The sequence below is a fragment of the Amblyraja radiata genome, chromosome 4, assembly GCF_010909765.2.
Source record: "Amblyraja radiata isolate CabotCenter1 chromosome 4, sAmbRad1.1.pri, whole genome shotgun sequence".
Taxonomy (NCBI): domain Eukaryota; kingdom Metazoa; phylum Chordata; class Chondrichthyes; order Rajiformes; family Rajidae; genus Amblyraja; species Amblyraja radiata.
Window position 1 is genome coordinate 116,056,080 of NC_045959.1, and position 14,606 is coordinate 116,070,685.

Below are 14,606 nucleotides of genomic sequence, written 5' to 3' on the forward strand. Positions count from 1 at the left end.
GAGAGGTTGAGTAGGCTGGGTCTCTATTCCATGGAGCGCAGGAGGATGAGGGGAGATCTTATAGAGGTGGACAAAATCATGAGAGGAATAGATCGGGTAGATGCACAGAGTCTCTTGCCCAGAGTAGGGGAATCGAGGACCAGAGGACATAGGTTCAAGGTGAAGGGGAAAAGATTTAATAGGAATCTGAGGGGTAACTTTTCCACACAAAGGGTGGTGGGTGTATGGAACAAGCTGCCAGAGGAGGTAGTTGAGGCTGGGACTATCCCAAAATTTAAGAAACAGTTAGACAGGCACATGGATAGGACAGGTTTGGTGGGATATGGACCAAGCGCAGACAGCTGGGACTAGTTTAGCTGGGCCGGTGTGGGCAAGTTGGACCTGTTTCCACACTATGACACTCTATGACTAATCATATTGTAGTTATATAAGAGGTTATATTATTCAGAGACGATGGCCTCTGGGCCTAGTCCTTCACAGTCTACCTGCAGAAACGGTTCTTGTTTCATAGACCAGATTGTATGTCGCTTCTGGATTTACTGATGAACAAAAATCTCGGATACGGCTGAGAAACCTTCGCAATTTGGATCTGTGATAGAAAGGTTCCAATCACCTCAGGATCTTCCTGCATTTCGCAAATTCTTTGTCCAAAGTCAGCAGTCAAGGTGCTCACTGCTAATGCATTGAACAAGGTCGTGTACAAAATCGTGAGAGGAATTTTGGGACGTCTAACAAGGGCAGGACATACACAGTGAATGGCAGGGCTCTGGGTAGTGTTGTAGAGCAGAGGGATCTAGGAGCACAGGTGCATGGTCCCTTGTAGGTTGAGTCGCAGGGAGATAAGGTGGTCAAAAAGGCTTTTGCCACATTATAACCATATAACCATATAACAATTACAGCACGGAAACAGGCCATCTCGACCCCTCTAGTCCGTGCCGAACACATAGTCTCCCCTAGTCCCATATACCTGCGCTCAGACCATAACCCTCCATTCCTTTCCCATCCATATAACTATCCAATTTATTTTTAAATGATAAAAACGAACCTGCCTCCACCACCTTCACTGGAAGCTCATTCCACACAGCTACCACTCTCTGAGTAAAGAAGTTCCCCCTCATGTTACCCCTAAACTTCAGTCCCTTAATTCTCAAGTCATGTCCCCTTGTTTGAATCTTCCCTACTCTCAGTGGGAAAAGCTTTTCCACGTCAACTCTGTCTATCCCTCTCATCATTTTAAAAACCTCTATCAAGTCCCCCCTTAACCTTCTGCGCTCCAAAGAATAAAGCCCTAACTTGTTCAACCTTTCTCTGTAACTTAGTTGCTGAAACCCAGGCAACATTCTAGTAAATCTCCTCTGTACTCTCTCTATTTTGTTGACATCCTTCCTATAATTAGGCGACCAAAATTGTACACCATACTCCAGAATTGGCCTCACCAATGCCTTGTACAATTTTAACATTACATCCCAACTTCTATACTCAATGCTCTGATTTATAAAGGCCAGCACACCAAAAGCTTTCTTTACCACCCTATCTACATGAGATTCCACTTTCATGGAACTGTGCACAGTTATTCCCAGATCCCTCTGTTCACCTACATTCTTCAATTCCCTACCATTTACCATGTACGTCCTATTTTGATTTGTCCTGCCAAGATGTAGCACCTCACACTTATCAGCATTAAACTCCATCTGCCATCTTTCAGCCCACTCTTCCAACTGGCATAAATCTCTCTGTAGACTTTGAAACTCTTCTTCATTACCCGCAACCCCTCCTATCTTAGTATCATCTGCATTGGCCTTCATCAGTCAGAGTATTGAGTTTAGAAGCTGGGAGGTCATGTTGCAGTTGTATAATACATTGGTGAGACCGCATTTAGAATATTGTTTAAGAAGGAACTGCAGATGCTGGAATAATCGAAGGTAGACAAAAATGCTGGAGAAACTCAGCGGGTGAGGCAGCATCTATGGAGCGAAGGAATAGGTGACGTTTCGGGTCGAGACCCTTCTTCAGACTGATGTGGGGGTGGGGGTGGGGGGCAGGAAGAAGAAAGGAAGAGGCGGAGACAGTGGGCTGTGGGAGAGCTGGGAAGGGGAGGGGAAAGAGGGAGCAAGCATGGACTACCTGAAATTGGAGAAGTCAATGTTCATACCGCTGGGGTGTAAACTACCCAAGCGAAATATGAGGTGCTGCTCCTCCAATAGAGCAGAGGAATCGAGAGCCAGGCGACTTTGTGACTTTTACAGTGAAAAGCTTTGTTTTGCATGGTATCTAATCAAATCAGATAATACTATGCATAAATATAATCTAGTCAAACTCCAGTACAATAGATAGAGCAAAGGGGAAGGTACAGAGTGCAGAATATAGTTCTCAGCATTGTAGCGCATCAGATCCAGAGACAAAAAGTGTAAGAAGGAACTGCAGATGCTGGTTTAAGTCGAAGGTAGACACAAAATGTTGGAGTAACTCAGCGGGTGAGGCAGCATCTGTGGAGAGAAGGAATGGGCGACGTTTCGGGTTGAGACCCTTCCTCAGAGTGAAGAAGGGTCTTGACCAAAAACGTCACCCATTCCTTCTCTCCAGAGATGCTGCCTCACCCGCTGAGTTACTCCAGCATTTTGTGTTTAGTTCCAGAGACAAAGTCCAATGTCCTCAGCGGGGTAGAGGTGAATGGGACAGTACCCTAGCTTACTGGAAGGGCCGTTCAGAAGCCTGGTAACACAGAGGGGAAGAAGCTGTTCCTGAGCCTGGTTTCGGAGTGTTGAGTTGTTCCTCTCCTTTCCTCCTGCAGCTTTTCCATCTGATTTACTCCCAGCACGATATTGTCCGCCAATTGGCCAAGCAGGCTGGGTGGCAGGACAACCTGACCAAACTGTACGTCAAGGAGTCGTACGAGTCTCGGGAGGCCAGCCTGTCCAGTTCGCTGACCAGTTACTCCATGGACCTGCTGAAGAACTCTTACCAGAACCAAGAGGCGCTGCAGGAGCCTGGCCAGGAGGCGCTGAAACGCATGAGTAGCCAGACGGACTACCAGGACTGTGACGTCTTCCTTCCCTTCACCATGGATCTCAGCGACGACATCTCCGAGGGACAATCCGACCTCTCCATGTCTCCCGGTTTCCAACCGGGCAAGATGAAGGGCTTTGAGTCCTTGAACTTCAAGTCCTTCGACCCGTTGGAGCACGCCAACCCCATAGACATCCCCGGCTCGGGGGAGGCCCTCCCTGCCGACCTTGTGGAGGAGGCATTCTACCAGCCCCTGTCTCCCTTCACCGTTCCCACCTTCGACCTGGGGCCGGAGCTGGGGAGCGCCAGCTCGTTCACCACCGTGGAGAGCGGCAATCTCACCCCCGTCAGCAAGTCGGAGACGCCCTCCCCCCTCGAGAGTTTCAAACCCTTCCCTGGAGCCCGCACCTGGAAGAGCTCCAGCCTCTCCAACGTCCTGGACGACACCAGCTACCAGGACAACCTGCCCAGTGACGATGCCTCCAACACCAGCAACCCACAGGTGACCACCCGCCTTGCACTACTGTTACACAACCCGCTCACACTACTGTTACACAACTAGACTCGCACTACTCTTACACAACCCGCTCACACTACTGTTACACAACCCGCTCACACTACTCTTACACAACCCGCTCACACTACTGTTACACAACCCGCTCACACTACTGTTACACAACTAGCCTCGCACTACTCTTACACAACCCGCTCACACTACTCTTACACAACCCGCTCACACTACTGTTACACAACTAGCCTCGCACTACTCTTACACAACCCGCCCCGCACTACTCTTACACAACCCGCTCACACTACTCTTACACAACCCGCTCACACTACTCTTACACAACCCGCTCACACTACTCTTACACAACCCGCTCACACCACTCTTACACAACTAGCTCACACTATTCTTACACAACTAGCCCCGCACTACTCTTACACAACCCGCTCACACTACTCTTACACAACCCGCTCACACTACTGTTACACAACCTGCTCACACTACTCTTACACAACCCGCTCACACCACTCTTACACAACTAGCCTCACACTACTCTTACACAACTAGCCCCACACTACTCTTACACAACTAGCCTTGCACTACTCTTACACAACCAGCATCGCACTACTCTCACACAACCAGCCTCACACGACTCTGACACAACCCGCCCGCACTACTCTTACACAACTAGCTCACACTATTCTTACACAACTAGCTCGCACTACTCTTACACAACCCTCTCGCACTACTGTTACACAACCAGCCTCGCACTACTGTTACACAAACAGCCTTACACTACTCCTACACAACTAGCCTCGCTCTACTCTTACACTATTGCCTTGCACCATTGCCTTCTGCACCTTTGCCCCTCGCACTATTGTTTGCCCCCCTTTCCATTCCCCCCCTGGTTCTCTCCCACTGTTCTCCCCCCCTCTTCTCTCCCCCTCTTCTCCCCCCTCTTCTCTCCCTCCCATCTTCTCCCCCCCTCTTCTCTCCCCCCTCTTCTCTCCCCCTCTTCTCTCCCCCCCTCTTCTCCCCATCTCTCCCCCCTCTTCTCTCCCCCTCTTCTCTCCCCCCTCTTCTCTCCCCCCCTCTTCTCCCCATCTCTCCCCCCTCTTCTCTCCCCCATCTCTCCCCCCTCTTCTCTCCCCCTCTTCTCCCCCTCTTCTCTCCCCCTCTTCTCCCCACATCTTCTTCCCCATTCTTCTCTCCCCCCTTCTTCTCTCCCCCCTCTTTTCTCCCACCCTCTTCCCCCCCCAGGTCTATCCCACCCCCCTTATTTTGCCCCCCCCCCTTTTCCCCTCATTTCCCCCCTTCCTATGCCCCCTTTCTTCTGCCCCCCTCTTTCTGCGACCCTGTGACCCTTTGACTCTTTGCTCCCATGACCCCACCACCTCCACCTCCTCTCGCCACCCTCTCCCCGACCCAGACGTTGTCCCGTCTCCGGAAGCTCCGTCCTGCCGGATCCGGTTGGGTCTCTGGTTGGGGGAGATGGATCTCGCCGTCCGGCTGTGGATCTGGACGTCAGCCGGCTCATTTTATTCTCTTTCCGCTTTGGCAGCAAACGCCCGAGGAGGAACTCTGCAACCTGCTGACCAACATCATCTTCTCCGTCACCTGGCGCGGGGTGGAGGGGTGCGAGGATGTGGCGTGGAAGGAACGAGGACAGGTCTTCTCCGTCCTGACCAAGCTCGGCGCGGCCTGCGAGCTGGTGTGTCCACCGGATGAAATCAAGAGAAGGTCGGTCTGGCAACTTCACTTCATTTTTTAGATGTTTAAAACCCCGGTCAAAAAGCATTTTTGTCTACCGTTCATTTTTAGCTGTAATCTCTTCCCCCTAATCATAAGTTCTAGGAGCAGAAACAAGCCAATAGGCCCATCAGGTCTACTCCGTCATTCTGCTCCGCTGATCTATCTATCCCTCCTAACTCCATTATATGCCTTCTCCCCATAACCTCTGACACCCGTAATAATCAAGAATCTATCTATCTCTGCCTTACGTACATGCCTTTGTAACAAGAGGAGTTGAGTATAGGAGCAAAGAGGTCCTTCTGCAGTTGTACAGGGCCCTAGTGAGACCACACCTGGAGTATTGTGTGCAGTTTTGGTCCCCTAATTTGAGGAAGGACATTCTTGCTATTGAGGGAGTGCAGCGTAGGTTTACAAGGTTAATTCCCGGGATGGCGGGACTGTCATATGCTGAGAGAATGGAGCAGCTGGGCTTGTACACTCTGGAGTTTAGAAGGATGAGAGGAGATCTCATTGAAACATATAAGATTGTTAAAGGTTGGGACACGCTAGAGGCAGGAAACATGTTCCCGATGTTGAGGGAGTCCAGAACCAGGGGCCACACAGTTTAAGAATAAGGGGTAAGCCATTTGGAACGTAGACGAGGAAACACTTTTTCACACAGAGAGTTGTGAGTCTGTGGAATTCTCTGCCTCAGAAGGCGGTGGAGGCCGGTTTTCTGGATGCTTTCCAGAGAGAGCTAGATAGGGCTCTTAAAGATAGCGGAGTCAGGGGATATGGGGAGAAGGCAGGAACGGGGTACTGATTGTGGATGATCAGCCATGATCACATTGAATGGCGGTGCTGGCTGGAAGGGCCGAATGGCCTACTCCTGCACCTATTGTCTATTGTCTAAACTCGTGGTACTTCATCACGGGTATTTTTTTACTCGTGGACTTTTGTCACACTGTTGAAAAAACTTCACGAGTTACCGCGTTTCCCCAGTACCTGCCGTTAGCGTTACGAGCCGCTACGAGATCCACGAGCTCCAACAGTCTACGTACTTACCACTACAGTCTACCACGAGTTAGATTTTTTTTTAAACTCGGGATAGCTCTTGGGTAAACTCGCATCGTGGGACAGGGGCTTTAGGAAGAAATGCAGATGCTGGAAAAATCGAAGGTAGACAAAAATGCTGGATAAACTCAGCGGGTGAGGCAGCATCTAGATGCTGCCTCACCAGCTGAGTTTCTCCAGCATTTTTGTCAACCTTTCATTTTTAGATGTCATCTCTTCCCCCTAATTATAAGGTCATAAGGAGCAGAAACAAGCCATTTGGCCCATCAGGTCTAATCCATCATTCAATCATGGCTGATCTATCTCTCCCTCCTAACCCTATACTCCTGCCTTCTCCCCGTAACCCCTGACACCCGCACTAATCAAGAATCTATCTTTCTCTGCCTCAAAAATATCCATTGACTTGGCCTCCACAGCCTTCTGTGGCAAAGAATTCCACAGATTCACCACCCTCTGACAATATCCGACGATGGCCTCCTTAGCTGTCTGTGGCAATGAATTCCACAGATCCACCCAGAGAGTTGTGAATCTGTGGAATTCTCGGCCACAGAAGGCAGTGGAGGCCAATTCACTGGATGAATTTAAAATAGAGTTAGATAGGGGCTAGTGGAATCAGGAGGTATGGGGAGAAGGCAGGCACGGGTTACTGATTGTGGATGATCAGCCATGATCACATTGAATGGTGGTGCTGGCACGAAGGGCCAAATGGCCTCCTCCTGCACCTATTTTCTATGTTTGAAATGAGGAGGAATTTCTTTAGCTGGAGGGCGGTGAATCTGTGGAATTCATTGCCACAGACAACTGTGGATATTTTTAAGTTGGAGATCGATAGGTTCTTGATTAGTGCGGGGGTCACAAGGTCATAAGGAATAGGCGTAAAATTAGGCCATTTGGCCCATCAAGTCTACTCCGCATTTCAATCATGGCTGATCTATCTCTCCCTCCTAACCCCAGAGGTTGAAGAAGGGTCTCGACCCAAAACGTCACCCATCCCTTCTCTCCAGGGATGCTGCCTGGCCCGCTGAGTTACTCCAGCATTTTGTGTCTATCTTCGGTGTAAACCGGCATCTGCAGTTCCCCTCGACATCTTCTCCCCATAACTTCTGACACCAGTACTAATCAGGAATCTATCTCTCAAACGTTGCCTATTTCCTTCGCTCCATAGATGCTGCTGCACCCGCTGAGTTTCTCCAGCACTTTTGTCTACCTTCGGTTTTCCAGCATCTGCAGTTCCTTCTTAAACAATCTATCTCTCTCTCTCTCTCTCTCTCTCTGCCTTGTGGGGTTATGGGGAGACGGCAGGAGAGTGGGGTTGAGAGGAAGAGGTAGAAACGTTGGAAGTCCCTAATGCAACCAAAGCCCAGACCACCGTGAGTCACAGACGTTGGGTTGGGTTGGGCTTTCCGCTGGGCTGAGTGTGTGACCGCTTCTCTTCCACCCCACAGCCTGCTGGAGATGATGTTGGAGTCCGCGTTCACCGACATTAAAGACGCCGCCAGTAACATGTTGACCAGCCACGTCCACAACGCTCTGAAGCTGCTCCGACTTCTTCAAGACTTCCTCTTCTCAGAAGGAGAGAGCAATCCAGCGCTGTGGAGTGAAAAGGTAAAGAGTGAGGAGGGGGTGGGTTGGCAGATTGGGGTCGGGGGCAGGAGGGTTAGAGATAGTGCTGGGGGGTCGTTGGGGTTGTTAATTCCCGGGATGGCAGGACTGTCATATGCTGGAGTATTGTGTGCAGTTTTGGTCCCCTAATTTGAGGAAGGACAGAGTGATTTAGGCCATTTGGAAAAATGGGCTGAAAGATGGCAGATGGAGTTTAATGCTGATAAATGTGAGGTGTTACACCTTGGCAGGACAAATCAAAATAGGACGTACATGATAAATGGTAGGGAATTGAAGAATACAGTTGAACAGAGGAATCTGGGAATAACCGTGCATAGTTCCTTGAAGGTGGAATCTCATATAGATAGGGTGGTAAAGAAAGCTTTTGGTATGCTAGCCTTTATAAATCAGAGCATTGAGTATAGAGGCTGGGATGTAATGTTAAAATTGTACAAGGCATTGGTGAGACCAAATCTGGAGTATGGGGTACAATTTTGGTCGCCCAATTATAGGAAGGATGTCAACAAAATAGAGAGAGTACAGAGGAGATTTACTAGAATGTTGCCTGGGTTTCAACAACTAAGTTACAGAGATAGGTTGAATAAGTTAGGTCTTTATTCTCTGGAGCGCAGAAGGTTAAGGGGGGACTTGATAGAGGTCTTTAAAATGATGAGAGGGATAGACAGAGTTGATGTGATCAAGCGTTTCCCTTTGAGAATAGGGAAGATTCAAACAAGAGGACATGACTTCAGAATTAAGGGACAGAAGTTTAGGGGTAACATGAGGGGGAACTTCTTTACTCAGAGAGTGGTAGCGGTGTGGAATGAGCTTCCAGTGGAAGTGGTGGCGGCAGGTTCGTTGGTATCATTTAAGAATAAATTGGATAGGCATATGGATGAGAAGGGAATGGAGGGTTATGGTATGAGTGCAGGCAGGTGGGACTAAGGGAAAAAAAATTGTTCGGCACGGACTTGTAGGGCCGAGATGGCCTGTTTCCGTGCTGTAATTGTTATATGGTTATATGGTTAAGGACATTCTTGCTATTGAGGGAGTGCAGCGTAGATTTACAAGGTTAATTCCCAGGATGGCAGGACTGTCATATGCTGAGAGAATGGAGCAGCTGGGCTTGTACACTCTGGAGTTTAGAAGGATGAGAGGGTATCTCAATGAAACATATAAGATTATTAAGGGTTTGGACACGCTAGAGGCAGGAAACATGTTCCTGATGTTGGGGGAGTCCAGAACCAGGGGCCACAGTTTAAGATAAGAGGTAAGCCATTTAGAACGGAGACAAGGAAATGCTCTCGTTATGAAGGCCAACTGAGAGATGCAGTGTGGTGAATGCTGGAGCAGGTGAAACATACGGCGTGGTGTGTGAATGTTAAACTACCCTTCTTGTTTCCAGATCTTAGAAGGGAGCATCAACCTACTGGACAAACTGTCCGTTTGGTTCCATTCAGCCAACGGCACGCCAGACCTGAAGGAAATGGCCCAGATCGGCCTCAGGTTGATCCTGGGCTACATGGTACAAGACGACATGCAGGTTTGTACATCACCTCAGCCCGCACCAACATCGCCACATCTTCTAGCTCAGACACAAAATGTTGGAGTCACTCAGCGGGACAGGCAGTGTCTCTGGGTAGAAGGAATGGGTGACGTTTCAGCTCATAAGGTCAATAGTCAATAAAGTGCAGGAGTAGGCCATTCGGCCCTTCGAGCCAGCACCGCCATTCAATGTGATCATGGCTGATCATCCCCAATCAGTACCCCGTTCCTGCCTTCTCCCCATAGCCCCTGACTCTGCTATTTTTAAGAGCCCTATCTAGCTCTCTCTTGAAAGTATCCAGAGAACCGGCCACCAGCGCCCCCTGAGGCACAGAATTCCACAGACTCACAACTCTATGTGAAAAAGTGTTTCCTCGTCTCCGTTCTAAATGGATTACCCCTTATTCTTAAACTGTGGCCCCTGGTTCTGGACTCCCCCAACATCGGGAACATGTATCCTGCCTCTAGCGTGTCCAAACTCTTAATAATCTTATCTGCTCCTATTACTTCTATCACGAGTGATAGGAGCAGAATTAGGCCATTCGCCCCATCAACAGATGGTCAAAGGATATATATTTAGAAAGGAGATGAGGAGAAATGTCTTTAGCCAGAGGGCGGTGAATCTGTGGAATTAATTGCCACAGGCAACTGTGGATATTTTAAAGTTGGAGATCGATAGGTTCTTGATTAGTGCGGGTGTCATAAGGTCATAAGGAATAGGAGTAGAATTAGGCCATTCGGCCCATCATCTACTCCACCAGTCATTCATGGCTGACCTATCTCTCCCTGCTAACCCCAGAGTCTGAAGACCAGAGTCAGTCTCAGAGTCTGGAGAAGGGTCTCGACCCAAAACGTCACCCATTCCTTCTCTCCAGAGATGCTGCCCGTACCTCTGAGTTACTCCAGCATTTTGCTCCTATCTTCAGTGTAAACCAGCATCTGCAAGTCCACTCCTACATATTTTAGTTTAGTTTAGTTTTGAGATACAGTGTGGAAACGGGCCCTTCAGCCCACCGAGTCTGCCCAGTGCATAGAGGTGCAGCGGTAGAGTTGCTGTCTTCCAGCACATCTCATTTAAGTTCACACTGCTCTAAGATTAAGCAACTAACCTATAACTAGCCATGGTACTCGGGACTATACTGTTGATGGTACTATTGCAACGGTTAAGAAACATTTGGGCTGGTACGTGGATAGGACAGCTTTAGAGGGATGTGGGCCAAACGCAGGCAGGTGGAACTAGTGTAGATGGGACATGTTGGTCGGTGTGGGCAAGTTGGGCGTGTTTCAAGGCTGTATGACTCTATGACCCCTTGTGTGTGTGTGTGTGTGTGTAGGATAGATAGTGTGAGCGATGGAGATCGCTGGTCGGTGCGGACTCGGTGGGGACGAAGGGCCTGTTTCTCTAAATGACTATAATATATTTTTGGTAGACAAAAATGCTGGAGAAACTCAGCGGGTGAGGCAGCATCTATGGAGCGAAGGAATAGGCGACATTTTCGGGTCCAGACTCTTGACCCAAAAACGTCGCCTATTCCTTTGCTCCACAGATGCCTCTCCCGTTGAGTTTCTCCAGCATTTTTGTCTGCCTTCGATTTTCCAGCATCTGCAGTTCTTTCTTAAACATAGAAACATAGAAACATAGAAAATAGGTGCAGGAGGAGGCCATTCGGCCCTTCGAGCCAGCACCGCCATTCATTGTGATCATGGCTGATCATCCCCTATCAATAACCCATACCTGCCTTCTCCCCATATCCCTTGACTCCACTAGCCCCTAGAGCTCTATCTAACTCTCTCTTAAATCCATCCAGTGATTTGGCCTCCACTGCCCTCTGTGGCAGGGAATTCCACAAATTCACAACTCTCTAGGTGAGAAAAAGTGTTTCCTCGTCTCCGTTCTAAATGGCTTACCCCTTATTCTTAAACTGTGGCCCCTGGTTCTGGACTCCCCCAACATCGGGAACATGTTTCCTGCCTCTAGCGTGTCCAAACCCTTAACAATCTTATATGTTTCAAAGAGAACCCTCTCATCCTTCTAAACCCCAGTGAGTACAAGCCTAGTCTTTTCAATCTTTCCTCATATGACAGTCCCGCCATCCCAGGGATCAATCTCGTGAACCTACTCTGCACAGCCTCAATCACAAGGATGTCCTTCCTCAAATTCGGAGACCAAAACTGTACACAATACTCCAGATGTGGTTTTACCAGATCTTACCATAATATATATTTGAATGCATTGTGTCTATCTATGTTGTTGACCAGTGTGTGTGTTTGCTGGTTTGAGCGTGTTCTCTGCCGCCCCCTACAGGTGTGCGCCATGGCGTGCGTGAAGCTGCACAGCCTGCTACAAACCATGCCCATACACAAGGAGGAGGCGTGCTACCTGCTGGGCAGGCTGGACCTGCCTCTGCGTCAATCCATCCAGCAGAGGTCGGACATCTTCTCCTATCTCATGCCCATCGTACGCACATTGATGGACCAGTGCTACCAGCTGCTGGAGCTCCAGTACCAGCTGCCCTCCTTGCCGCCCACCAACGGCAGCCCAACCTTCTACGAGGACTTCCAGCGCTTCTGCGTCACGGACGAATGGAGGTCCTTCATGGAGAAGCACGTGAGTGTTCCCCTCTCTCCGTCCATTACAGTCACACCAAACATAGAAACATATTGTATTCACTGGAGTTTAGAAGGATGAGGGGATATCTTATAGAAACATATACAACTATAAAAACACTGGACAAGCTAGATGCAGGAAGAATGTTCCCAATGTTGGGTGAGTCCAGAACCAGGGGCCACAGTCTTAGAATAAAGGGGAGGGCATTTAAGACTGAGGTGAGAAAAAACTTTTTCACCCAGAGAGTTGTGAATTTGTGGAATTCCCTGCCACAGAGGGCAGTGGAGGCCAAATCACTGGATGGATTTAAGAGAGAGTTAGATAGAGCTTTTGGGTCTAGTGGAATCAAGGGATATGGGGAGAAGGCAGGCACGGGTTATTGAATGGGGACGATCAGCCATGATCACAATGAATGGCGGTGCTGGCTCAAAGGGCCGAATGGCCTCCTCCTGCACCTATTTTCTATGTTTCTATAGGTGCAGGAATAGGCCATTCGGCCCTTCGAGTCAGCCACCGCCATTCAATATGATATCTTCTTCTTCTTCTTGCGTATGGCGTGCACAGCCTAACGGCCCTGTCCCACTGTACGAGTTCATCCAAGAGCTCTCCCGAGTTTAAAAAAAAATCAAATTCGTGGTAAGCACGGGAATGAACGTAGCGGGTACGTCGGAGCTCGGGGACGTCTCTTAGCGGCTCGTAACGCTAACGGCAGGTACTCGGGAAGACTCGCTAACGGCAGGTAAGCTCGGGAAGGCTCGTGAAGATTTTTCAACATGTTGAAAAATGTCCACGAGAGCCCCGAGTACCGACGAGCGGCCATTACCGTAAATCTCCGAGTTGGAATCAGGGCAAACTCGGGAGAGCTCTTGGAATGAACTCGTACCGTGGGACAGGGGTTTAAAGTTGTGGTACAACTTGTTCTATTTGATCTTATTTGATTGTGTACGTCAGGTTGATTGCATTTGTCGAAACAGGGCGGACCACGTGAAGGTTGCAATCTCCCACCCCATTCAATATGATCATGGCTGATCATCTAAACTCAGTACCCTGTTCCTGCTTTCTCCGCATATCCCTTGATTCCTTTAGCCCTGAGAGATGAATCTAACTCTCTCTTGAAAACATCCTGTGAATTGGCCTCCACTGCCTTCTGTGGCAGAGAATCCCACCAGGTCACCGAGAGAATGTGCAGACTGTGGTTTACAGTCAGCATGGACTCCGGGCCGAAGGGCCTGTTTCTGTGCTGTGTCTCCATGCGTATATTAAGCACGATGGCGCAGCGGTAGCACTGCTTCCTCACCGCGCCGGAGACCCGGCTTCGATCCCAACCTCAGGTGCTGTTTGTAGGGAGTTTGCACGTTCTCACTGTGACCGCGTGGGTTTCCTCTGGGTGCTCCAGTTTCCTCCCACATAGAGACATACTGCGTGGAAACAGGCCCTTCGGCCCAACTTGCCCATGCCGTCCAAGATCCAGATTCAGGGGTAGTTTCTTCCCAGCTGTTATCAGGCAACTGAACCATCCTATCATCAACTAGAGGGTGGTCCTGACCTCCCATCTACCTCATTGCAGACCCTCGGACTATCTTGAATTGGACTTTACCTTGCACTAATTATTCCCATTATCATGTATCTTCACACTGTGGGCGGCTCAATTGTAATCATGTATAGTCTTTCCACTGACTGGATAGCATGCAACAAAAAAGCTTCACTGTACCTCGGTACACGTGACAATAAACTAAACTAGATTCACCACCTGCCTGTGTTTGACTCGTATCCCTCTAAACCTGTCTTGTCTGTGTACCTGTCCAAATGAATTTTTATATGCTGTTATAGTATCTGCTTCAACTACCTCTTCTGCCAACTTGTTCCATCAATCCGCTACGCTCTGCATGGTGGTGCAGCGGGTAGAGTCACTGCCTCACAGCGCCGGAGACCCAGGTTCGATCCTGACTACGGGTGCTGTCTGTACGGAGTTTGTACGTTCTCTCCATGACCTGCGTGAGTTTTCTCCGAGATCTTCCGTTTCCTCCCACTCTCCAAAGACTAATTGGCTTGGTATAAGTGTAAAATTGTCCCTGGTGTTAGTGTGCAGGGATCGCTGGTCGGCACGGTCTCATAGAAACATAGAAACATAGAAAATAGGTGCAGGAGTAGGCCATTCGGCCCTCCGAGCCTGCACCGCCATTCAATATGATCATGGCTGATCATCCAACTCAGTATCCCGTACCTGCCTTCTCTCCATACCTCCTGATCCCTCCAGCCACAAGGGCCACATCTAACCCCCTCTTAAATATAGCCAATGAACTGTGGCCTCAACTACCTTCTGTGGCAGACAGTTCCAGAGATTCACCACTCTCTGCGTGAAAAATGTTTTTCTCATCTCGGTTCTAAAGGATTTCCCCTCTATCCTTAAGCTGTGACCCCTTGTCCTGGACTTCCCCAACATCGGGAACAATCTTCCTGCATCTAGCCTGTCCAATCCCTTAAGAATTTTGTAAGTTTCTATAAGATCCCCTCTCAATCTCCTAAATTCTAGCG

The 14,606-nt window shown here is 49.1% G+C and overlaps 1 protein-coding gene across 1 annotated transcript in view; it reads left to right on the plus strand.

Moving 5' to 3' along the window:
* The window catches only part of nbeal2 (neurobeachin like 2), a 177,768-nt gene that overhangs the window by 100,403 nt on the left and 62,759 nt on the right, over positions 1 to 14,606 (plus strand). The window contains exons 27-31 of the mRNA XM_033020421.1: positions 2,792 to 3,508; positions 5,073 to 5,251; positions 7,762 to 7,921; positions 9,324 to 9,461; positions 11,769 to 12,071. Coding sequence (XP_032876312.1) covers positions 2,792 to 3,508; positions 5,073 to 5,251; positions 7,762 to 7,921; positions 9,324 to 9,461; positions 11,769 to 12,071 — 1,497 coding nt within the window. The remainder of the gene's footprint in view (positions 1 to 2,791; positions 3,509 to 5,072; positions 5,252 to 7,761; positions 7,922 to 9,323; positions 9,462 to 11,768; positions 12,072 to 14,606) is intronic.